The sequence below is a fragment of the Puccinia triticina genome, chromosome 9A (assembly GCF_026914185.1).
Source record: "Puccinia triticina chromosome 9A, complete sequence".
Classification (NCBI taxonomy): domain Eukaryota; kingdom Fungi; phylum Basidiomycota; class Pucciniomycetes; order Pucciniales; family Pucciniaceae; genus Puccinia; species Puccinia triticina.
Genome location: NC_070566.1, coordinates 6,467,387 through 6,491,738, shown reverse-complemented (window position 1 = coordinate 6,491,738; position 24,352 = coordinate 6,467,387). Strand labels below are relative to the sequence as shown.

The following is a 24,352-nucleotide window of genomic DNA, read 5'->3' as shown; positions in this document are numbered from 1 at the left end:
AGCTCCAGGGGAGCAGGCTTTGAGGCATATTAGCTGGTGGGGAAGTAGGAATGAGGGAATTTAGCTAGACTATCTACAATGTGTCCCTTTGACAACACTGCAACAGCTACAGTGTGCACGGCGGGAAGCACAGTGTTTTTTTTCCCCGCTTCACTAAGCTTTTAGCAGCAGGTGAGCCGCTGCTCTTTTTGCTGATTGATCTGAGGGCGAAAAAAACAATATTTCAGTGGCCTGAAGCAGAAAACCGCTGGGCTGACCGCTGGAACAGCGGAAAATCGCTGCGCTGCGCGCTGAAAAGCAGTGAACCTAGCTGACAAGAGCCCTGAGCGCTGAAAAGAAGTGAAGCTTGCTATAAGAGGGTTGAGCGCTGAAAAGTGGGGAGTTTTTCACTTCTGTGCATCTTGTGGTTGCTCTCAGTCAAAACAGCTCTGCAGGACACAAAACCGTGATGTTCCTTGCGCTATCATCACTATTCTAAGGAAAAAGAGGCTTAGTGGGCCCAAGCGCCGCAGGGCTCTGGAGCCTGCGCTAGAAACAATTTTTGCAGCAAAAAGCGGGTCAAGCCGCTGCGCTACTTTGCAGCAAAAGAGGGGAAAAACTCTTCTCTACCTGAGGATCAAAATCTGTGCAGTGAGTTTTTCTGCTGCACTGACACTGAAAACAGCGCCTGGCCGCTGACGCTATTGCTTTTTGGAGCCAGCAAAAACCGGATGGCCGCTGCGCTTCGCTATTTTGGCGCTTATGTCAGCAAAGCCCAGCTGTTGAGGTGTTGCCTTTGATATGCAAACAGGCTCATATATATTCACATAAGGATTTTCCAAGACCAAAGATATGCAAATGTGAAATTGGAGGTGAAGACTGATAAAAGGAATGAAGTAATTGATGTCTCTTTGAATTTATCTTGAGGCTTTTAGATAGTATAAATAAAGTTTTGAATTTTTCCTCCTGCAATTCTTTTTTTTTTGTTCTGATCATCACAGCCAAATCAAACCATGGCAAAGTATCTAAACTTGGTGTTTATTTTGAAATACAACCTCCAACCAAGCTATCAGTTTTTATATTTATGCTTCAAAATCTGGGCCAACACAGAAGGCAACCTAAAAAGCATTTCTTCCCCTCTCCCAACTGCCTCCACCCAGGACAGACAAAGTCTCATACCATCTCTGCACTTATTACTGGTAGTACCATCTCATTGTGGAATTACTCAAATCAATATCTTTTCTCACTCAAGAATCTCATTGTGAGTCAAAACAGTCCTCTCAGCTTAAATCACCTGGTTCAACTTTCATGCAACAAGTTATGAGAAAATTCTAGTATCACTCATAAATACACTTTTTTCATTTTCTTCCTCTTGGACTTGGACTCAAAACTCATTGTTGGGCATCAATTGAATTTATAATATGAAGATTAAACTCTTGATGGTCTTGACCAACATGTTCAACTACCATCAAGTTCAAAAATTTTCATCTTTTGTTGCAACAGTCAAGCTTCTAGATGGATCAGAGGCAGGTTTTTCCACAATTAATTACTTGAGGACATGAATTTACCTGCTTAAGAATCCATGAGCTCTTGAATTTGAAAGTTTCTTTCAGGTCTCTCCCTTCTTGCCCTCTTGAATCTGGATATAGTCAAAGGAACCCTTACCCAACCAAACCTCAACACTAAACTTATTACCTTAAGCTCAGCAACTCAATTGTTTGAATTTTTCTATGATTGAAACCCAAAGGAAACTTCCACCAAATAAGAATCCTCACCCAATTTGGCTTGCACAAAAATCAAGCTAACACTCACCAATTTTCTCTCTCAGCTATGTATATCAAAAATTCAAACCAGCCTCTCATTTTCAATTATTAAAAAAACTAGGTTCTGTATTGGAAATTTACTGGTTTTTACAGACTGATGGGACTGTCAATCTTATGGCTGAAATTTTGGCATGCCTTTTCTGAGGTGCATAAAAACATTTACACCCCAATGTGGCGGGTTTTCACATGCAATCAATCCAATAAATTTCTTGGTATTTATTGATATGGGATAGGTTTTGTATCTGATAAGTTGTATCAGTATTGGATCTGACAACCAACACCATCAAGATGTATCATAGTACAGGGATTAGGTCCCCAATTCAATCCAATATTTTATGTATTTACCAGACAGGCCATTGGATTTTGTGCAAATTTCCCAAAAAAGGTAAAACAAATATTCAATACAATGCAAAAGTATTATATCTGCTTTTCAATAAAATATGTGGGATTGAATCCTTGGTTATTTAAAAACCAATACTATACACATTATTGCCAATATCTGTCTTGGATTGGATTGGTTGCAGGTTTGCTAGTCTAACAGAAAGCCCAATAAGTCTGCTGTGAATATAATTTTAATGGCCAAAACTCTCATTAAATCTTCTCAATATTAAATGTATCTCCATCCAAGCTGGGAGGTATTTTTTCTGGCCAATCAGATAATAATGAACTTTGAAGGTTTCAAGGCCCCCCAAGAGTTTTTGAGACGCCCACAATGACTCTTTTTTATGTTTTCAACTTCCAAAAAAGTAATATTTACTGAAAAAATGGGTTGGTAAACTATTAATGTGCACAAATCATTTGACAGGCTTGTGCACAAGTTATAAAACAACCCTATATTCAGAAAAGTGTTTTTTTTTCAGCATGCAAAGTATTTCAATGTGAAACCAAAGGAAAAAATAGTGAACAGGTCTCCAAGGAAAAAAATCCACCCTTTTCGACTGAAAACATTGCCTCCCATGATATAAGTATGCAAGAAAAAAAGCTGCCAACTATTCAAGAAAGAAACAGAACCCAAAGATTGAAAAAGATGTATCATCTAGGAAGCCTGTTTGAAGGCAGGGTCATCCATCCTAACACAAGATTGGCATTCTTAAAATTAAAAAGATGAGTATAAGAAAGGTTAGTCTACCGGTTTATATTGCATGATTTCAGGTAACTGATAATTCTTACCAATGGAGGCCTTGCATTCCCCAACGCAGCTGTACATCTTGTTATCATAAGCAGTGCAAACTTAAGTAAAAACAAAGGAAATGAGATGATTTTTCAGCTCTTGACCAAACCCCTGAGATTAATTTTGAGCCTTGCCATCCTAACTCACCATTATGGTCCTTCTCGGTTTTCAAGAAGTAGTTCTTTCCGCATTCAACACTCTCTACAGAGGTCTCAGAAGTCTTCACAAGTTTTCCTTCTTTCATTGTAACTGGGTAGCAGGTACCACAAACTTGAATAATAATAAGAAAAATTTCAGTCTCGATTCAGCATGAGAGCCCTTGGATGCGAAAAGATGGACAAGTGGCCTACCTGCAGGCTTCCCGGAGCAACTCTTGAAGTCGCAAATACCCCCATCGGTTCCTGTGGCGGTGCTTTTGCAGACAGCCTCTACTGGGTCCTTGGATACTGCGTAGAGAGCAAACAAAATTTCAGGACAGAGTATCATTGAGGTAATTAGGAAATGGTCCACAAACATTTGGCTCTTTCGCTTGCACTAAGACCACCCTTGCTTTGCATTTCAGCAATATCAACTGGCGACAATGGCAAGAAGATGTTGCCGCACTGCATAGGAGACACCTTGGGTTGGGAAGCCGACATAGAAGCGTTGGATTGGGCTGAGTCGGCTTGAGCACGGTAAAAGCTCAGACTGAGAATGACGAAAGAAACTAGATGCATTTTTGGTTAATTTTAAATTAAATAAGTAATGAAAGACTGGTAGAATAGGTTAATAGAAGTGAGTGCAAGGGTGATGGATTGGTGTGATGAATAAATAAATAAATAAATAAGTATGGTAGCTGATGTTGGCAAAGCTGGGTGGATTGATGCCTTCCTGGAAAGATTATGGGCCTCCTTTTATCCTCTATCGGTCAAGGTGACGAAGGTATAGACCATCACTTCTCATTGGTGGGCACAAGCAAATTCATCACTGGGCGCGCAAGGTTGAGGTCGCTTTGGAAGAAACATGTTTTGTCTCTGCACCGCTTTTCTTCCAACCCTTCTCGCCGAGGTTGACAAGACAGAACAGGCAAATGAACAAAACTGTGGGCTTCCGAGGCTCAGATAGTTTGTGTAACCTTGCAACATCAAGCTCGACGAACGACGACGTGCCTAACACAAACGTGTCCCACCGGAACACACAACTTGGCTTGCTCTTGCTTTGCCTGTATGGAGAACTCTTATGTCGCACTGAACAAACATATCTCTCTCTCAAACTATTTAGCTCAAGATTTCCAATACTTGGTCAAACCAATCTGGTCCTCTCGTGCACTCGCTCGAGAACCAATCCTCCAGTTGGGTGTCTAAACGATGCCGTTGAGGTCAAAGTGCCAAGAACAATCTAAATACTGCACACTTTCGTTTGAGAGGAGTTGACCAAGAAGGCCTAGGCTTCGGCAGACTTGGCAAATTCGTGTGCGACCTATGTTATGGAGTATGTCACACTTGGCTATGGCTAATAAATTATCTTTACTAGTGGCTACGTGAGTCCTGACTTAACCAAGTCCCTCACGGGCCTGGTAGTGCCAACAGTAAAGCAAATCACATGTGGATGGCACACTCGAGTATTTGAATCTGATGCAAGAACATGTTTCTCTTGGCAAATGAAGATAGCATTCCCGTCGGGCCGGGCGTCTGGGTTGCAACTTGCTGCTGTCCAATTTCTTTGATGAGTCATTAACCTCAACTTGTTTGCCTACACATCATCTGACTGTGCTTCATGACCCAAGTGTCGTTGCTTCATCTTTGCCATATATGCTCTTGAGTCTTAAGTAAACACACTCTTTCAAAGCTAGGCTCACCAAGCCTACCCTCTGGATAACTCATGTGCTGAACAGCCTAGTGTTCTGCTTGGATGGTATCCATAATGAGGCTTGGAAAAACAAATCCCAGGAATTGGGAAAATGACGCCCAAAAGTTCATGTTTACGTCCTGGGAGAAATGTCCAACAAAGTTGAATAAAATTACGTGGATAACCCCCAAATATCCGCCAAATTTGGTCGACGACTTCCGGAATAATCTTGACCCAAAAAAGGGTCCGGTTGGACTTGGGCGGTTGCCCATGGGGGTCGGCCATGGGTCCGCGGGACGTAAACCAACTTTGGGAGTCATTTTCCCAATTTTCAGGAGTTGTTTTTCCAACCCTCTATTCTTTTGCCTCCGAGGCTCGGTGTTGAAGGCTTGCTCCCATGGTCCTGATAGTTATCCTCGTTGCTAACTATTGCTGTTTCAAGGGACGTCAACATTTACCTCATACACGGAGCACATCTTGCGCGGCCCAGACATGACTGACTTGAAATGCTGCCGATGATACTGATTTGGGCATATCTTGGAACCATGTCGCGGAGTTAGTCTAGCCACCGACCACCTGACCACCATTCTCACCTGTTGCTTTGGTGAGGCCGGTTGATAAGCGGTTGACTAACTCCAAAATTAAGAAACATGCAGACACGCATTTCTTGCTTGATGAAACAACACAACCGGGGATAAAACTCATTGGGGCTTCGAGCCTCGGGTAACAGCCAAGCTAGCGTTGCACTCATCGACATCGCGTACTCATGCTCACATCTTAGAACTAGAGAGGTTTGCAGGCCTGGGTTCTGCATCAGGTTAAAAGACCGTGTCTCCAGCTGCTTTCTAAAACCATCTTATTCAACATTCCTGCCCACCAATCATACATACACGACAATCATACCGATACTACTCTCCTTGACGAATCTCCTTCATTTCACATTAAGACTTCTTCTTCAGTTACCATCTTAACAGTCTTTCTTTCAAATCAAATATTATATACTTGCACAAAATGCAGTTCTTCTTTTTCGTCGTCATCAGTGTGTGCTTGTTCAGTGTCCAGGCTGATGCCGGGGCCCAGACGCCTTTCCCAGGCGGGAATCTAGATGATCAAAAAACCAAGGACACTCAGCAGTTACCCCCTCAAGTTCCTTTGGAGTGCAAAAATACCTTCGTGCCCGTGTCCGAACGCGACTTGTACGAAATAACGAAACAGGATGCCGGGAATGGCATGAACGCTACGTCCAGTGCTGCCGGGCAAAAAGTCGATCCGTCTAAACGTTAGTCAATTCAGGCAGACGAACAGATATACAGCACAAAACTGACAACTTTTGTTCCAAACAGTTTCTGATAATCAAACGATGGCTCTCTGTGAAACAGCGACAGAATCTGGGGCAGGATTGTGTGACCTTAACACATGCAAAATTCCACAACCCACAGGTTGGCATTTTTCAGGCACTGTTCCAAATTGTCTCATGAGAAACGGGAAAATAAAGAAAGATTAATTCTGATCATGTTTCTCGCATTTCAGTTTGTACTCAGTGCTGTGAGATGGACAAGGATAGTAACGACTTCACCGCAATGAAAGGCGCAGCTACATTGGACAAAGTGACTTGCGATTCTGGTTATTCTTTGAAGACTCCGACGAACAAGCAGAATGGGAACAGTAAGTTGAGACCAATTCTGTCGAATCGGCTGATCGCTAACAATCAAATGTCCCTTTAACTTCCTAGTGTGCATGACTCAGGAAAAAACTTATACCTGTGCTGGGGAATGCCAAGGAGCAGTAGGTAAGAGTCAAATGATTAATTGGAAGTTCTAGCAAGCAAGCTGAGCCGCCTCTCCCCCCTTATAAATTTTCTTCTTTAGCATGTCAAGCATGCTACACTGACGACTCAAAGGGCAACCCCAATGACCAGACTGACAACTCAGCTGGCACTACTGGCACTACTGGCACTACTGGTACAACTGGTACAACTGGTACAACTGGTACTACAGGTACTACTGGTACTACAGGCACTACTGGTACTACTGGTACTACTGGTACTACTGGTACTACTGGTACTACTGGTACTACTGGTACTACTGGTACTACTGGTACTACTGGTACTACTGGTACTACTGGCACTACTGGTACTACTGGTACTACTGGTACTACTGGCACTACTGGCACTACTGGTACTACTGGTACTACTGGTACTACTGGTACTACTGACACTCCTGGCTCTACTTAGACTGTCAGCTCAGCTGGCGCCCCTGCCATACCCCAGTGATGAGGAGGATTGCATGTTACTTTCTATGGTGCTCTTGGTTTCATTATTTTTTTTGCATATGAGGAGCGGTTACTTTTTGAACTTTCATCTTCAAAATATAGATAGACTTTCCATCACAATAGGTGTTATCACCAATCTTCATTTTACATCTTTTGGAAGTAAAAATTCTTTTATAAGTTTTAGATTCCAATTTTTGCTTTGTCCATTTTTTTTGGAATTATGAATACACTTTGGCACAAACTCAGTCATACTGCTACCGTATGTGGTTCCTCAGGGCAATCAAGGCTGGCATAAAAGATGATTCTACAAAAAATTATTTGAGACAAGATATCTAAGCATCAATAAAAAGTGGGTTTGCATGTCAAGTGCAGAGTGGGAAGAACAACAAACAATGAGAAGTCTCAGAAATCACCTACTCAAGAACCAGTAATGCGTATTTCTCACATGAATATGGCTAGAAGTCTAAAACTGATAAGGTTCCTGAAGTGAAATTAGGAGCTATGATTGAAAGTGAGAATACTGATCATCTGAAAAGAATAAAGAGAAAATAAAAATGTGGAATTTTACTTTGGCTAGGTTTATAGGTTAGGACTGCAAAAACATTCATCAAACTTAAAGCCGCCCTCTGTGATGGTGCCTTTTTACCATCTGGTTTTCTCATTAATTGTAAATGTGGGGCTCTATGGAGCTTTATCGTTGTATTTTCATTCTTCTATTATTCAAAAAAAAAGTGCAACATTGACCACCATCTTTTGTCTCTTTTTTATAACCCCTTTTGTGGGTTAATCATTGCGTTTATTCAGATGACGCCTACAGTATAAAATTCAATCGAGGTCATCGTCAATCCCAGGACACGTCCTCCAGCTCTTTTCACTCACCAATTTTCAATCAAACAGTCCTCCAGTGTTTACCTCTTTTTCTTGCCTTATCAAACCAAAATCTGAGAATTGCATGGAAGGATCTGGAGTGCTTCATGAAAGTATTTAGAAAATCCGAAATTTTCACTTCAAAGTCCTCCTCAATTGCTTTTTTTCTATCATGATGGATGCTGCAGAATCTGATTGCACAGGTGAGAAAGGAAACCAGGATCCGAAGGATGTAATCCGAACTTGCATATCACCTTGAATTGGTTTGATACATTTATGATACGAATATTGTCTTGAAATGCGCTAGATTAGAAAGGCGGCACTTTTGATCGCCGAGTATCTGAAATGGTCTGTAAGGGAAAGCGCCCAGGAATGAAAAGCAAACTATTACCCCGAATCTCAAACGGCTGTTGTTTGCTTTTCCCTTCAGCTTTCTTTTTAAAGGCAGGTGTCGGACCATCATGCCTCCTCCACGACCCCATCTAACTTCATCATCACAAGAGCCCGGAAGCTTGCACATTCGCCATCCACATCCACCGCTTGCCAACAACAACAATTGATCATGAACCACAATCCATTTCCCGGTGACTTGGATGCGGCAGAAATTTTAGACCTAGGACCTAGTAGCTCTCGCGAAGTTTGTCAAACTCCTTCACGGACACGATCTCTCTCGCACCACGGCCCAGCCGATGGATCTGAGATGAGTGGAAACCCGACGTTCCCCGGGACTACTTCTGCACACCTGCCAGAGCTCCGAGATAATTTCGCAACGGATATGTCTGTTACTCGTGCGTCCACTTCAAGTTCGTATTCTGTAATAGTTAACGAACATATTTCAGGACCAAATGAGATGTTGGGAGCCGACGATGAATTGGAGGACTTCGAAGAACCTGACCCAGAAATTGATGCGGGCTATCAAGCGCCACCCCCAGCGCCTGTTGCCGATGGAAATGCACCACCGAGCCCCTCAAGCGCCGAAAATCAACTGCGTGTTCAGAGATTCTTCCGCGATTTGCAAGAGTCTTTCCGGCTCATGATTGTTACTAACACGCCTGTTCCTAGACACCTTGCCGTTCACGAGATTGAAGAACTCCTCGACCGACTGCAAACCACAACCGCCGGCCCCTCACGTGCGGAGAACTCTGATGAACAAGCGGTCCTGGCCAGTTGTTCGATATGCCTCGAAGACGATGTGGAAGGTGACACGCTTTTTGTGCTCCCATGTCATGCCTCACATCGTTTCCATCGCATCTGTCTGCAAGTAAGTCTTCCTTACTCATTTATTCATTTTTTTTCTCAATGAAAAATTGAGCATACATTTATCACTCTGGCATGCAGGACTGGTTACAGGGTAATACTAGCTGCCCTTTGTGTAGAGCCTCCCTTCGGATAAGCGAAACAGAAGAGCCGATTTAGGTGACAGGTACACTTTTCGCCGAGACGAAGATTTTTTGTCATTCAATGCTGTTGTAAAACGCCCTCTAAATTTTCATGAATTATATTGCCTTGATCCCGTCGAAACATATTTAAAATCCGAGCTCGCGACTCATTTGAGCATCTTTTTAACTGAGGGAGTGCCAGTCACATGACAGCCAGCTGAACTTTAATGAGACGGGGATTTGACTAGGCCAGAAAATGGTTTGGTACGCTGTGAAACATTCTCGCACCTTTTTGGACGCGTTGCTCATGCGGTCAAATCTGGTGTCATAGAAGTAGTATGAGAGAGATGATGTATTCCAAGTAGGTGAAGGTATGATTGCCACATGTATGAGCGTGTAATGTGAAAAGAGGGGAGGAATTTGAAGTCTGAAAAGAATGTATAGGTTCATGGGCTATTGGAATGAACACGTGTCGTAAAAAGGGAGTGATGAAGATATTACAAGAACAGTGCAGAATTGCAGGCAGAAATTGTAGCGGGCACGGTGCGACAATCACTGCTCTAAGGGTTAGCGGGGGGAGTGACAGGAGCGGTGGTGGCAGGGGGGGCAGTGGGGCCAGCGGGAATGTCTTTGACGTCATAACAGGTGTTGCAGCCTGGGGTGGATGGGATCACAATCAGTCAGTTGTTGGGACCATGGCTATGGTTAATGAGCGTGTCGCTTACCTCTTGCTCCCTCGCATTTCTTGCAAGAGTAGGTCATCTGGGTCTTGGTCGAGCACACTAGCATACGTGGATTGAATGTTCAGCCTGGAAAGGAAAACAGTCGGGTTTGGGGAATCACTCACGGTAAGGGGTTCTGGTTTCGGTCACGTTGAAGTTGTAGCTGTCGTCACACACTACGGGATCGGTGATGACAGTACCAAGGGTACCGTCGTCACCTTTGGCGTTGGGGGTGTATTCGACGCAGCCGTGGCAAGCTGTGGAAGGATACTTGGGGTCAGCTGTGAGGCCCGGGATAGGGATGTGTCTCAGGGGCTTACTTGGGGAGGGGTTCGCGACGATGTCGCATGTGTTCAGGACACAGACGGCGGTGGTCTGGTCATTCTTGCAGATGGCGGCAGTTTGGTTGGCCGACACTGGGAACGGGCGAGTGGTGAGGGGATGTCTAGGTGGTAGTTGTTGCGAGATGGGATGGGGTTACTCACGGGTTTTGGGGTCGGGAATCTTGGTGCGGTCAGCGTTTGCGTCCATGAGGGCCATCTGGGCGAGTTCACGCTGGGAGAAAGGCAAGTGGCTGTTGGTGCAAGTGACAGCAATAGCGTTGGGAACTGTGGAGTGCGGCGGAAGGGAGTCAGTTGGATCAACGGTGCCGAGACTGATGTTGGGGACAAACCTGGGGGGGCACCTCCGGCGGCGGTTGCCTGGGGGTTTACTTGGGCATTGGTGGCGGTGGTGTTGGTGGGCGCGTCTTGGGCGAAGACGTTGGAGGCGAGCAAAAGAGCGGTGGTGAAGAAGCTGTGATGCATTTTAAGTTAAGTAAATAGGTTGGGCGAGCAGACGTTGAGTCAGAACGAGTTGGAGCTGTGGAGTGGTGAGTGAATGTGTGAGTGAGTGAGTGGGTGAGTGAGTGCAGTGAGGTGCTGGCTGGTGGGTCTCTTGCAGGCCCACAGTCGATGGTCTTATATCCTCTTCCGCTGGGCCCTGAGCCAGTCTTCGAGTGCTCTCTGGAGTCCCTAGGGTCGCGTGGCTTGGCGTTCCCTAGCATGCTGGTTACTCGTTTGGGCTGTTGAAACTTGGAAGACAGCCTCCAGTGAGTTTCATCCTGGTCGTTTGGAGGAGATGAAACTCGGTGGCTTGCTATCTCCCGGCTTCCGGCAGCCTGTGTAGGCTGTCGCCCACTGGTGGGGGATCTTGTACGGAAGCCGAGGTGCGACACTATGGTATCTCATCGCCCCCTTGGTTTGCCAATGGAAAAAAACCAAAGCCGAATATTCCAATCGCCGTGCTGGGCCGTGGGTCAAGAAACTTCTTTGTGTCAGGAACATGGAAATGGCATTCTCCTCTCGTTTCAGGGCCTGTAGATTATACCTGTCGGGAGGAGCTGGGTCGGGCTGTAATCTATGTCAGAGATAGCCGCCTCCGCCTGCATCGGGAATGGTCAGCGCTCCTCCTCCGAGCCGGTCGACCAGTCCCGAGACACCCCCGGCTTGCCCAGCCAGCAAGCCGCTGCTGATGACACGTTCCACGTGGCTGTGATTGCACTCGGGCCGATAGGTTGGAAAGCTCAGACCGCGTCCGCCAGCGCATCTTAAAGCCTCTCCTCACTCGTATTAGTTCGCTTAATTTCCAGGTGAAGCAAGCCCTGGTTTGTGGGCAGGTCAATTAGCGAGGCTGTTTCGAGTGGGCAGACGCATTCCTTGGGTCAGCTTCAGGCTAACTGACCTCAGGAATGCCCTTCACTGAGAGCATTCGCATTGGTCGGGTTAAATTGCCGGGTTAAGGCGAGTTAACCCGACCAAACCTGATTGGCCACTCGCATTGGTGCCGGGTTAACATCGGGTTACCAAACCAGGAGTTTGATTTCAGGTTTGTGGTCGCTAAATTTAGCGACCGCTAACCTGAAATCAAACCTCTGGTTTGTTAGTCCAGGTTCCACCGGGTTTGATTCAGGGACATTCAAATCATCTCCAACTTCGTCAACACCCACCAGTGCCACCAGCACAATGACTAAACCAAAGCGGACTCGCGCAAGCAACTTCAACCCCATCGAAGATGAACAACTGGCCCGTAGCTGGATTGAGATCTCGAAGGACATTATAACCAATAACTCGCAGACCATCGGATCCTTCTGGGTACGAGTACAAGAAACATTCAAAGGCCTCTCAGGCATGCACAAGGAGGTTGCCACTTTAACAAATCGGTATGTTTTTTAGTTGCATGTCTCTAGAATTTTTTACAAAGTAATTGTTATTGAGCTTCTGTTGGCCTTCGAAACATCTTTGATCCTTGCTTTTCCCGTGTGTAATTTTGGGATCATCGTTGGAATTTGTTAAAAAGTCTGCTTCTTCAAGTGGATCTGGTTCTTGCATCATCCATCAAAGAGCCGGATTCAACTTGCCAGGTTTGCCCTGTTGGGTTTGTTAACCCAGAAGTTAACCCGGACAAATGTGTTTGACGCTATTAGGTTAGCTAACCCGGACTTTTAACCTGTATTTGCTAACTGTTGAGTTGTCTGTTAATCTGCTACCATGATGTATCACCACAGTATGGAGGGCTGTCGGATTGACCCATGAGCACTACCAACCAACCACCCAGCTGGCAGCCACAAGCGTCTGTAGCCTACACTACAGGCAGACAGCTGTCACTCCCGCACGCAGCGTCACCTAATTTTGGTGGCCGCAGTCACTGCGCAGGTGACGCTGCGTGCGGGAATGTCACCTGTTTGCCTGTAGTGCTAGCTGGTAAAGGCAGCACTCTAGTATGTGTCTCAGCATAGCTGAGGTTGTGAGTTTGACTCTCACCAGACACATCTTCATTTTACAGTCTCTACACTAACCTGAATTTTAACCAGACCAATGTGAATGGTCTGAGGCTAAGTTTCAGGCTTTAGGCTAGCTAAATTTAGCGCTAAACCTGAAATCAAGCCTGAGGTTTGTTGACCCGGGCTCGCCCGGACCAATGTGATTGCCAGCCGGGTCAAGTTCCCCAAACTCTTCAACTTATCCCAACAAATGCAAATTCTCAGAGACGCTTTGCGCGTCCCCAAAGGGACTAGTTAACAAACTTGTCCAAATCCCCGCTTTTGCAGGGAGGCAGGCACTTCTGCACTTTGCGTCCAATTGAGAGGCTGTGTGTACAAGCTAGAGTTCAGCTCGCTGCCTGAAGATCCCCGCTTGCCCACCATGAATACCTTTTGTGTTGAGGGCAACAAAGGTGACACAAGAACTATGAGAGATGACAAGATGTCATGGACATGGTCCAGCACATTGAGTCAACATGTAATAATCATTCAGTGTTAGAAATCACAGTGAGGCAAACAACTAGACTATATACATGCACAATATAGGCTGAGTTGTGGGTGTATAGATTAGAAGCATAATACATAGTGAGATGCTAATACACTATCTCAACACACCCCCTTGCTGATAAATCTATACATAACAAGTCCTACTTGTCCAACCTTCACATACCCAGATCTTGAATGGCTTGGTTAGGCCAAAGGGGTTGGTCAGGACAAGCAGCTGTCAGTATAAACATCCAAACTGAGAAAGGCAAGAAAGTTGTCAAACCAAGGTAGAGATCCATCCTCCACATGGTGCAGGGAAAAGCCATGACAGCCAATGTACAAACTTGCAGAGGGGTAGGAATTACCTATAAGGCTAGACCGGAGTTGTCATTGCCAGAACGGAGGTTGCCTTTTTCTAATAGTCAAATTTTGGTGTGACTATCAGAACAACAACAAAAAAAATAGACTGGTCACCTGGGGGAATGAAATCTTAAAATAAATGCAGTAAACCAGAATTTTAGCAAGCGGTTACATCTGCTTATTTGAGAAACAAGAAAAAAAATGTGGTATCACTGCTTCAGAGGAATGATTGGGCCTATGGACAATTTATCAATGCTTCAGAGGGAAATCGAGGCTTGGTACAGTCGCTGGAGGCCATCAATGGTAGTTGGAGGCCATCGAGGGCCTCTGGAGGCCATCAAAGGTCGCTGGAGGCCACCGAAGGTCGCTGAGGGCCGCCGAGGGTTGCTGGGGGCCGCCGAGGGTTGCTGGGGGCCGCCGAGGGTCGCTGGGGACCGCCGAGGGTTGCTGGAGGCTACCAAGGGTCGCAGGAGTCCATCAAAGGTTGCTGGAGGCTGTAGACGTTAAATCAAGGGTCTGACGAGTTCCGAAGCGTCCGGACGAGCTTTGATTGGTCTTGAAGGGTCGTGAGGAGCTCTGATCGTTTGTGACGAGTTCTGACCAGTCCTGAGGGGTCCTGAGGAGCTCCGATCTGTCCTGACGAGTCCTGAAAAGTCCTGAGGGGTCCTGAGGAGCTCCGATCTGTCCTGACGAGTTCTGACGATTCCAGACGGGTTCCGACAACACCTGACGGGATCCGACGAGTCCTGACGGGATCCGACGAGTCCTGACGGGATCCGACGAGTCCTGACGGCTTCCGATGAGTCCTTGAGAGATCCGACGGGTTTCCAGGTGATCCAGCAAGTTGCGAGCGACGACAGGTCTACGAGCGACAAAGAGTTCTGGTGATTGAGTCGAGTGAAACCACGGGGGGCGGGCCAAAGAAAAAAAATCCGGAAGAGCGAGTGAAGCCGGTGGAAATGAGTGTGAAGAAAAAAATGAAATAAAGAGGTGCGACAGGTGGAGCACATGGGCTTCATAACCTGTTGAGGGCAACAAAGGTGACACAAGAACTATGAGAGATGACAAGATGTCATGGACATGGTCCAGCACATTGAGTCAACGTGTAATAATCATTCAGTGTTAGAAATCACAGTGAGGGAAACAACTAGACTATATACATGCACAATATAGGCTGAGTTGTGGGTGTATAGATTAGAAGCATAATACATAGTGAGATGCTAATACACTATCTCAACATTTTGGACTGAGGTCACGCGCCGGCCGGGATGGATCTGTTGTGACATTGTGTTAGATCTTGACTGCAACACCTGTCACAGCTCTTGTAGATAGACTATTTAGTTCACTTTTCCCATGTTATGTGAAAAGTATCACTTTCTCTGAGCTCACTCTCCAACAGGTTATGAGCCTATTTTTGCTCAAGAGTAGCTCAAATCATCAGTAGCTGAATACGGAAGAGACCACATCAGTAGTCTTTTATCAAGACGAGTTTAGTAGTCGTTCATTGACAAGAAAAGTAGTCCGCCAGCGGGTTTCCCTTTTTTTTCTTCTATCTCCGACCAAACCTTTTCCTTCAGAAACATTTCGATCATCAACGATGGACAAGCTTTGTAATACCCACTTAAGAGCCTGAGTATAGCTAGAGTGTGTTCTTCTGAATTCTGTATTGTGTGGCGAGCATCCTGCAGATGCTTAGGTTGGATTGATCACCCATCACCGCACAAACAGAGTGAGGTTTAGCTTCACTCAAAGCTTAATGATATTGGCTGAAAAGCTGGTTGAAGTTTGTTTTAGTCCATCAAAGTTTGATTGAATCCTCACCCAATCTTGGTTTATCATTATCTATATTCCTTTTCCCATATTTCTTTTTTTCCCCCGTATTTTCTTTTTTTTCCCCTTTCTGTTCCACAATCAACCTTCCAACCTCTCCACCATGTCCAATGATAAATCCGCGCCATCCCAAAACCCCAGACCTGTAAACAGACTAGGTCCAATAGGGGGGTTCACAATTGGATTTCACCAGCAACATTTTATCACCTCACCAGTAGAGATGCGCACGCTGCGCAATTAAATTTTTAACCTCACACCAGGAGGATTTTATGCTGGCTGAGCAACGGAAACGTACTGGTGCCCATCACACTGAACCCGGGCGGGTCAAGACTGGCCATCATGTATGTATTTATCATACACCTCCGATGAAAGGCCGGTCAGCCAACACCCATATGTACATGCACTCCACTCAATGACCAACCCGGTCATCGGGTGGATACATACCCCACTCGATGACCTTTGGGTCATCAAGTGGATCACCACTACCGCTCATCGAGGATAACTACTCCACTCAATGGCCGGACCGGGTCATCGAGTGGGTACACACTCCCCTTGATGACCCGATTGGGTCATCCGTACCAACTCAATGGCCAGACCGAATCATCGAGTGGACACATACACTCCACTCAATGACCGGATTGGCCATCAAGTGGATTACTCCACCAATGACCGGATTGGCCATTGAGTGGATTACTCCACCAATGACCGGATTGGCCATCAAGTGAATTACTCCACCAATGACCGGATCGGCCATCAAGTGGATTACTCCACCGATGACCGGATCGGCCATCGAGTGGATTACTCCACCGATGACCGGATCGGCCATCGAGTGGATAACTACTCCACTCCATGGCCAGACCGGGTCATTGAGTGGAGTAGTTATCCACTCGATGGCCAGACCGGGTCATCAAGTGGAGTTGTTATCCACTCAATGGCCGGATCAAGTCATTGAGTGGAGCAGTTATCCACTCGATGGCCGGACCGGGTCATCGAGTGGAGGTGTATTCACTTGATGACCTGGTCCGGCCATCGAGTGGAGTGTATGTGTCCACTCAATGAGCCGGTCCGGCCATCGAGTCGGTACGGATGACACAATTGGGTCATCGAGTGGAGTGTGTAAACTGTACCCACTCGATGACCTGGTCCGGCCATTGAGTGGAGTGTGTGTGCACTCGATGACCAGGTAATTGGTCATTGAGTGGAGTGTGTATTGGTCATTGAGTGGAGTGGGGTGTGTGCCTGTGTCCAATCACCGGTGTTGGGGAAGAGTTGAGTGTGTACTTGACCCGATGACCCGTGTTGACCGGCCATTGGATGGAGGTATGCATTCCAGGTGATGACTGGTATTGAAGGGGTGCCGGTCTGTTCACTTGTGAGTCTAAAATTTTGCTGGTCCCTGTTGGATGACCAGCAAAGTTTTACCATTTCTGGTGGTAATTTTATGGCCCAAATTGTGCACCAGCAAGTAACATTTTATGGGGCCACCAGCAACCAAAAATCCAATTGTGAACCCCCCTAATACCAGGTTTGCGGACAATCAACCGAATGACACCCAAAAATCCGACTCTGAAAACAGTTCTTGGGCCACAACTTCCTTCCAACAATTTTTTCCGACGTCACTTGGGCCGCGTACCATCAACAACCAGCAAAGCAGAAGGGCCGTCCAACTAAACTGGTATCGATAAAGGGAAAGGCCAAGCGTTCTCTGAAGAGCTCCCCGAAGAGACAACATTTCAGGCTAGAATCAAGGACCGAGTCATTGGTTCCTCCGCTACGAACTGGAGACGAACGGAGACCCCCCCACACCTCAACGCTCCAGCCCCTTCCTCAATGCAAGCTCCGGTGCCTGAGTTTCGACCGCCGGCAATGCAATCCAACCTCCTAGCCAGCCTCATTGCCGAAATGCGCCTTCAACGCAAGGAGGACCGCGCAAGACACAAGGACCTTATGAATTGTTGTGATGCGGAGAATGTCAGATCCAATCAACGGGCTCTTCTAGACAAGGATGCCAAGATATTGGCCATTGTTAACGCAGCGCTGAAAAAGCTAAAGCCAGAACAGATTCTCAATGTCGACGGATCGAATATCCAGTCGTGGGACAAAGCTCTCGGCGTCATAGCTTTCAAACGTTTTCAGGACGAATTCTTCTACACCCCAGAGGAGGACGCAATTGTCGACCCGTACCAAGAGAAGATAGCGCGAGGGATCATCCACTTGTCAGTTCACCCCGATCTCATGTATGATCTCATTTGACTCAAAAACTCCGCAGAAGTTTACAACCACCTACTGGCTAAGTTCCGCGTCGTGAACCGAGCCAAACAACTGCAAGCTTGGGAAACGTTGAAGAACATCAACCCATCTGATTGCGGCAGCTCAGCCGAGGTGATATCAGCTTTCGACAGATGCGCGAAAACTTTCATTGAACAAGGCATTGAGTTCACCTGGGACAACGTCACTGCCCTGATTTTCCAGTCGAACCTCAAGAATCATCTTTGACCCGCACTTGACAGGAAAGTTGACCTCTTCATGGAGACCCGAGATTTCCAACTACCTGCCTCCTCCGACGTACTGCAACTGTGGGATTTGGCCCGTATTGAACACAGGCTAGCGGAAGAAACCGGAAGATCAGATACCTCAGCAATGAACATAAAGCTAGCTAGCCAATTGGACAATGTCACCCTAGCTAGCCGCAGCAATACTAGTGTTTCAGGAACAAGCTCAGCGGCTGAAGAGGGTCAGCAAGTCAGTGCTCTGGCGCTGAACAAGCCACCTATCTGCTACATATGCAAGCAAAACGGACACTACGCAACCAACTGTCCAACTAGCCGGAAAAACAACCCAAGTCACCGACCAGTGCCCAGTCGGCCCAATCCCAACTCCCAACCCCAATTCCCTTCATGCTTGGTTACCTACAACTTCGACCGAGTGCCATACATCAAACCGATTCAACCAGAATCAAGAGATCCAGCGCCAACAAAGTCAGCTTCGTCTCCTTTCGTCAAACCAAAAGGCACACCCAATATAGCCAAGAAAATTGAGACACAACAAATCAACCCGGACCTGTTCGCCAATGATGAAGCTGAGACTGTTGAATATGTTATTGAAGGTGAATATCTTTCTGCCGAACCGGGTGATCAACGCTTCAACCTCCGAGAAATGATCATTCAACGTGACGGCCAAGAAGTCATCTGGGACTCTGGCGCATCTGACAACGTCACCGGAGATAGGTACGCATTGCACAACTTCGTAACTATAGACCACCCTATTGCCGTGAAAGTAGCAACTGACTCCAACTGTGACTACATTACAGGCATGGGTACCTTGAAATTTGTCGGGATGAACAAGGCAATCATTGTAGTTAAAAAGATCTTCTACTGTGAGCGTGCTTGCTCTACCTTATTGTCTATTGCGGCATTCAAGAAGTCTAATGCAATGTTTTTTGTGAACGGGAACTTTGATTCAATAGATCTAGTCGACGGCAATGGAAGCGTCCTCCTCCATAGCGAATTTGATCCCATCCATAACACGTGGCCACTACCAATTCCCACTCAAGCCATTGTTTCCTCTGTTGTTTCACCCTCTCATGTCCAAGTATGCAATGAATTCAACCATCCAATTGATGCCAACTCAATTTTCAAATCTCCCAATCTAGTGGAGCATAGTCAGTTTACATGGAATCCCGAGGAGCTGACAAATGATGAGAAAACATTGCTGTTCTGTAGAGATGGCCCCATGGGACCCGGGTACCCTTGCAGGACCAGGGTACCGGGTCGTTTTTTCTGAAAAACAGACACCTGGTACCGCACCTGGTACCGCCTGACAGGGTACCGGCGGTACCTTATGGGGGTACCAGGGGTACCTCCCAGCTTTTTCTAGGGTGGGGGAAGAGAAGGCAGCGGGGGGCGTACTCGACAAGTCCCACAGGTGCCCGAGGACGGCGTTGCGGGCGACTTTGTGTGTTCCGGCGAGGCCGGGGGTCTTGAATGCCAGGCTGGAGAGCCCGGCGGCTTTCAGCGAGGGGTGGGGCAGGGGCGAGGGGGCGTTGGTGCGGGCGAGGAGGCCGGCGATCGGCGAGGGTGTGGCTGATTGGCTTGCGGCTGTTGGCGGGGACGGCGAGGGTGACGGAGGCGGGGACGGCGAGGGTGACGGAGGCGCAGTCGCCGAGGATGAGGCTCAGCGGGGCGGGGAAGACGAGCGAGCGCGGGAGGCGGGTACCCGGGTACGCACCCGTTTGTTCACCAAAAGCTGACACCCAACACCGCATCCGGCACCGCCTGGCGGGTGCGCGGCGGGTGCGGCGGGTACCCGCCCGCGGGTGCCGGGTACCGGCCAACGGGTACCCAAAGGCATTCCCTAGCCGATGGTACACCGGCGGTACACCCGGGTGTCTTCAGTTTTTTACCCCCAAAGCAGGCACCTGGTACCGCACCTGGTACCTCTGGGCTGGTGCGCCGGCGCACCAGAGGGTACCCTCCAGGCGGTACCAGGTACCCCCAAACCAGTACCGCGAGGCCATCTCTACTGTTCTGGCATAGACTTTTCGGACATGCGAGCCTCCGTAAGATTAGACGGATGGTGAAACTACAGCTAGGTTATGGTCTGCCCACAACAATGCCGACGGGTTCTATTAAGTGTCCTGTCTGTTCAATCTGCAAAGCAACAAAGACTTCGGCACTTGGCCCAACCAAACAATGTGTTGAACGCTTGTTGGTGGTATGTGTTGATCTAATGGGTCCCTTTGATACACCGACTATGACAGGAGGCAAATATGCTCTTACAATAAGGGATGTTTTTACGTGTGAAGTGCAAAATCCTCAAGGCTAAGAGTGAGGCAGCTGATATGCTTACGCAGACAATCACCAGATGGGAAAATCAAACCAATTGCAAAGTGAAGATTCTACGCTCAGATAATGGAGGTGAATTTGAATCAAAGGTTTTTGGTAAGTATCTCGGTGACAAAGGTATTGTGGCAGAGCGCTCACTCCCCTACCATCATTTTCAAAACGGCGCCGCTGAACGCTACAACAGAACAGTTGCAGAGATGGGTAGAAGCATCTTGTACAACAGCGAATTAGGCAAAGAATTTTGGGGATACGCTTTCCTCTGGGCGGCTTGGACGTTGAACAGAATCCCAAATCGCATCACCAAAGACAAAACTCCGTACGAATTTTTCTTCAGTGACAAACCGCAACTGGATTGGACAAGAGTTTTTGGTTTGAAAGCATACATCTTGGTAGCCCCTGAAAAACGGAAGAAGCTTGATGAGCGCGCTGTCGAAGTTCTAGTCGTCGGGCACCTACCAGAATCAAAAGGTTGGACGTTCTGGATCCCTAAAACAAAGAAACTAGTCTCCTTGGCATGGGCAGATTTTGGACGGAATGCCCTACCATCAGGGCCGGTCACTAGTGCCCCAATCCCAGAGAAAGAATCCACCGCCAATCCACCCCATCCGCCACCAGCACCCAAAGCTAAACACATGGTCCTGAATGACTTCAGCCAAGAAGAATTAGTTGAACATCAAGAGAAGTTAGTCGACCAATACATGGAGAACTGCGCTGATAGCTCTTGCGACGTTCCCTTGACTTTCAAAGCCGCAATGCAATCTCCTGAAGCAGCCCAATGGAAGCTGGCGGTAAACACCAAACTAGACAATCTGAAACGCAAGAAGGTCTGGGTCGTTTGGAAACTACCATTGAAGCGGAGAAAACTAGGAGCACGGTGGGTTTTTGCAAAGAAGACCAACCCTGATGGATCCATCAAATACAAGGCACGGTATGTCGCAAAAGGATTCAATCAAAAAGAAGGCACCGAATTCGCGCATACCTTTGCACCAACGGCCACCTTCACTTTGATGAGAATTCTTCTGACTATTGCAGCCAGGAACAACTGGCCAATCTACAACTTCGACTTTGTTGCGGCGTATCTAAACACGCCCATCGACGAGGAAGTATGGGTGCAAGCCCCTGAGGGACTTAACGTTAATGTTGGCGAGGCCTGTCTCCTGAAGCGCGCACTTTACGGGACAAAGCAGGCGGCAAGGTGCTGGTGGAAACACCTCAGTGGTACGCTGGCTAGCCTTGGGTATGTGTCAAGTTACTATGACTCCAGCGTCTACACTCTCAGACGCAAAGAGGACAGATCGATCATCTGGGTGCATGTAGACGACGGGATTGTCACAGGATTGTCAGACGAGGCCCTGAAACTACTAGAAAAACAACTGAAAGGCGCTCTTGAAATCAAGTGGAATGAAGGACTCACTAGCATGGTGGGAGTGAAAATCTTTAGGAATCAAGACAGTTTTGATTTGACGCAACCGCTCTTGATTGACAAGATTCTCAGAGAACGTTGGGACGGTGTGACCTTACACTCTACACCTCTGCCTGAAGGCTACACTGCCAACACGGACACTACCGAGGCGGGCATCAATAGCACCAATTTCCTTTCCACTATAGGGAGTCTCAGTTATGTTGCGGTTGGAACCCGGCCCAATATTGCGTACAGCGTAAAATATCTAGCCCAATTCTCCAGCAGACCCTCAGCGCTCCACTGGAAAGGACTGCGACACCTACTAGGATACCTGGCTGAGACAAAAGTGACACCGCTCAGAATAAGGCCAGACCGTTCGGATGGTCACCCGGTTGAATGCTTTGTATATGCAAATTGGGGTGAAACAAACTCTAGTTCTACATACGGGGTTATAATTCAACTCTACGGTTCACCAATCATGTGGGTCTCTAGGCGTCTAGTCACAGTAGCAAGCTCAACCTGCCAAGCTGAATACATGGTGCTGGGCCATGCCACGAGACACGCGCTGTGGATGCGGAATCTTCTGTCGGATATTGTGGGAGTGAATTTCCCAGTGATGATACTTTGCGACAACCAGTCCGCTGTCAAAATCGGATGTGAAGACGCCTTGAACAAAAGAACGCACCACATTGAACGGGAGTTTTACATTACAAATCAGGCTTTGTATGAGAAGAAAACAAGCATCAAGTGGATTCCAGGGAAGGAACAGATTGCGGATGTTCTCACAAAGGCGCTGGGAAAGTCGGCACATCAAAAATGCAGGACAATCATTCAAGGGCTTATAACTTAGTTTTTTTTTTTTTCTTCTTACATTGTTCTCTTATCTTGCTCTCTCCTATTTTTTTTCTTTCTTTCTTTCTTTTCGTCTATCTTTTCATTCTCTAATGTAGTGCAGGTTTCTTGCCGAGGGGGGGGATGTTGTGACATTGTGTTAGATCTCGACTGCGACACCTGTCACAGCTCTTGTAGATAGACTGTTTAGTTCACTTTTCCCATGTTATGTGAAAAGTATCACTTTCTCTGAGCTCACTCTCCAACAGGATCCCCTTGGACGAACAGGTTAACGGTTGTTCAAGAGCTGGCACCCTTTCCCTAAGATCCTTGTGACCTGGTGATCTGTCAGACTGTCCCTGACAGAGAGGGAAGGGCAAGCTCGGCATTCTGAAGGGTAATAGGGACTTAACTAAACCTCCCGTGACTGCGAGCTTAACATAGCCTCTCAAACGGGGGTACCAAAGGTTTGGGAGGCGGGCCCTTCGGCCCCCCCAAGCGTAGGCGGACTTGTGTTAAGTTCGCCGTGACCGGGGGTGCAGAGCACCCTGATGCAAATTGAGCAGCATCTCCCATTGAGCCATTCCCGATGGCTTATGAGTTATCAAATAACTAAGTCCGGCCTCCCCAGTCGCGCCCCCACCTCGGCACTTGGCTAAGTTTGATGAGCTATTGCCATATTGGCATTCTTCCGCGTGAGAGCTGCGGCAAAATCGTGGCTTTTGTCCAATTTTTTATATCAAAGTGACATTACAAAGCGCGCTCATTGTAAGACAGCAAGCTGAAGTGCAGAGGATAGCTGAGAATCTTGGCTTCAATTTCCTTTCATCTGGTACCACAGGCGTTAAGTATTTGTTGGGGGAAGACACTGGAAAGGGGGACAGGAAAAAACTCCCACCAAAAGGGTGAAAGCCCTCACACCAAAATCTTGCAATTACCTGCAACTTGCAAGTCCCTCCTTTGGAGGTGGCACTTTGCAAGAGGGTGCTTCACACCAGCCCAGGCTGCCAGGGCCCTCCAAAGAAAGGGACTTGTGATAAGTCAAGGTAAGGCTCAGGTCTCTGAAATCCTCCATATTTGCTTCTCAAAAATTTGCCCATAGAATAGCATAACTAAGCCCCTAACCAGAGGAGGAACTTATGGACGGTTATGGACCTAAATTCACCACTAAGTTCCTTCCTTGCTTGTTGTACCAAAGGGCCCCTCCTGCAGGAAGGTTTGTGGCCCAATATAAGGAATGGTGACCACACCCCTTGTATGAGACCCCGCGGCCCAGCCCTTAACAACATTGGAATCACCAGATTTCAAGCCAATTTATGCCTGCTTTAAATTCTTGGATATTTTTGATAAAGTTGGAAGGGACGGGCTATTTAGATGTTAGAGGATTCTTTTCAAAAATATATGAATTCAAAGTTGAAATCATAAAATTTTCAATACATAAAATCATAAAATCATAAAACTTTCAAATGATGATTTTATATGTACCATTCTAGAAATTTTGCTCTATACATATTTTTTTCAGCTTAGAATTTTATGATTTTATGGTGTTATGATTTTATGCAAGTCAACTTTGAACACCCTAAATATATTGGAGGAATTCCCTTTGGTTTAGAATACCAGTTGAGTGCCATTTTCTATTTTCAAAGGGGAGCAATAGCCTGCTTTCTCAATTGATGGGAAATCTTCCAATTAGGAGGACTTCCCACCAATTGAGAAAGCAGGATTTTGGTGGGCGCCCCCTGAGGTGTGCACTGGAACTG

The 24,352-nt window shown here is 46.9% G+C and overlaps 9 protein-coding genes across 9 annotated transcripts; 6 read left to right on the top strand and 3 right to left on the bottom strand.

Annotated features, from left to right (window-relative positions):
• Positions 1 to 2,838: 2,838 nt before the first annotated feature.
• On the bottom strand, positions 2,839 to 3,689 carry PtA15_9A657 (uncharacterized protein; the record flags this gene model as incomplete). Its single annotated transcript, XM_053172889.1, has 5 exons — positions 2,839 to 2,891; positions 2,973 to 3,032; positions 3,121 to 3,243; positions 3,324 to 3,419; positions 3,488 to 3,689. The coding sequence occupies 5 exons, from the start codon at positions 3,687 to 3,689 to the stop codon at positions 2,839 to 2,841; spliced, it is 534 nt and encodes a 177-aa protein (XP_053024085.1).
• Positions 3,690 to 5,811: 2,122 nt separating this feature from the next.
• Positions 5,812 to 6,524, top strand: PtA15_9A656 (uncharacterized protein; the record flags this gene model as incomplete). The annotated part of the gene is made up of 3 exons (XM_053172888.1): positions 5,812 to 6,079; positions 6,144 to 6,239; positions 6,331 to 6,524. 3 exons carry the CDS (start codon positions 5,812 to 5,814, stop codon positions 6,522 to 6,524), a joined length of 558 nt encoding a protein of 185 aa, XP_053024084.1.
• A 1,976-nt stretch (positions 6,525 to 8,500) lies between these two features.
• Positions 8,501 to 9,354, top strand: PtA15_9A655 (uncharacterized protein; the record flags this gene model as incomplete). Its single annotated transcript, XM_053172887.1, has 2 exons — positions 8,501 to 9,199; positions 9,277 to 9,354. The coding sequence occupies 2 exons, from the start codon at positions 8,501 to 8,503 to the stop codon at positions 9,352 to 9,354; spliced, it is 777 nt and encodes a 258-aa protein (XP_053024083.1).
• A 523-nt stretch (positions 9,355 to 9,877) lies between these two features.
• Positions 9,878 to 10,845, bottom strand: PtA15_9A654 (uncharacterized protein; the record flags this gene model as incomplete). Its single annotated transcript, XM_053172886.1, has 5 exons — positions 9,878 to 9,972; positions 10,043 to 10,099; positions 10,165 to 10,455; positions 10,525 to 10,647; positions 10,713 to 10,845. The coding sequence occupies 5 exons, from the start codon at positions 10,843 to 10,845 to the stop codon at positions 9,878 to 9,880; spliced, it is 699 nt and encodes a 232-aa protein (XP_053024082.1).
• Positions 10,846 to 11,439: 594 nt separating this feature from the next.
• Positions 11,440 to 11,631, top strand: PtA15_9A653 (uncharacterized protein; the record flags this gene model as incomplete). The annotated part of the gene is made up of 1 exon (XM_053172885.1): positions 11,440 to 11,631. The coding sequence occupies one exon, from the start codon at positions 11,440 to 11,442 to the stop codon at positions 11,629 to 11,631; it is 192 nt and encodes a 63-aa protein (XP_053024081.1).
• Positions 11,632 to 12,042: 411 nt separating this feature from the next.
• PtA15_9A652 (uncharacterized protein) lies at positions 12,043 to 12,525 on the top strand (the record flags this gene model as incomplete). Its single annotated transcript, XM_053172884.1, has 2 exons — positions 12,043 to 12,239; positions 12,504 to 12,525. The coding sequence occupies 2 exons, from the start codon at positions 12,043 to 12,045 to the stop codon at positions 12,523 to 12,525; spliced, it is 219 nt and encodes a 72-aa protein (XP_053024080.1).
• A 3,727-nt stretch (positions 12,526 to 16,252) lies between these two features.
• Positions 16,253 to 19,206, top strand: PtA15_9A651 (uncharacterized protein; the record flags this gene model as incomplete). The annotated part of the gene is made up of 5 exons (XM_053172883.1): positions 16,253 to 16,418; positions 17,203 to 17,731; positions 17,888 to 17,986; positions 18,026 to 19,106; positions 19,168 to 19,206. 5 exons carry the CDS (start codon positions 16,253 to 16,255, stop codon positions 19,204 to 19,206), a joined length of 1,914 nt encoding a protein of 637 aa, XP_053024079.1.
• Positions 19,207 to 19,353: 147 nt separating this feature from the next.
• PtA15_9A650 (uncharacterized protein) lies at positions 19,354 to 20,031 on the bottom strand (the record flags this gene model as incomplete). The annotated part of the gene is made up of 2 exons (XM_053172882.1): positions 19,354 to 19,868; positions 19,986 to 20,031. 2 exons carry the CDS (start codon positions 20,029 to 20,031, stop codon positions 19,354 to 19,356), a joined length of 561 nt encoding a protein of 186 aa, XP_053024078.1.
• A 324-nt stretch (positions 20,032 to 20,355) lies between these two features.
• PtA15_9A649 (uncharacterized protein) lies at positions 20,356 to 22,611 on the top strand (the record flags this gene model as incomplete). Its single annotated transcript, XM_053172880.1, has 1 exon — positions 20,356 to 22,611. The coding sequence occupies one exon, from the start codon at positions 20,356 to 20,358 to the stop codon at positions 22,609 to 22,611; it is 2,256 nt and encodes a 751-aa protein (XP_053024077.1).
• Between the last annotated feature and the right edge of the window lie 1,741 nt (positions 22,612 to 24,352).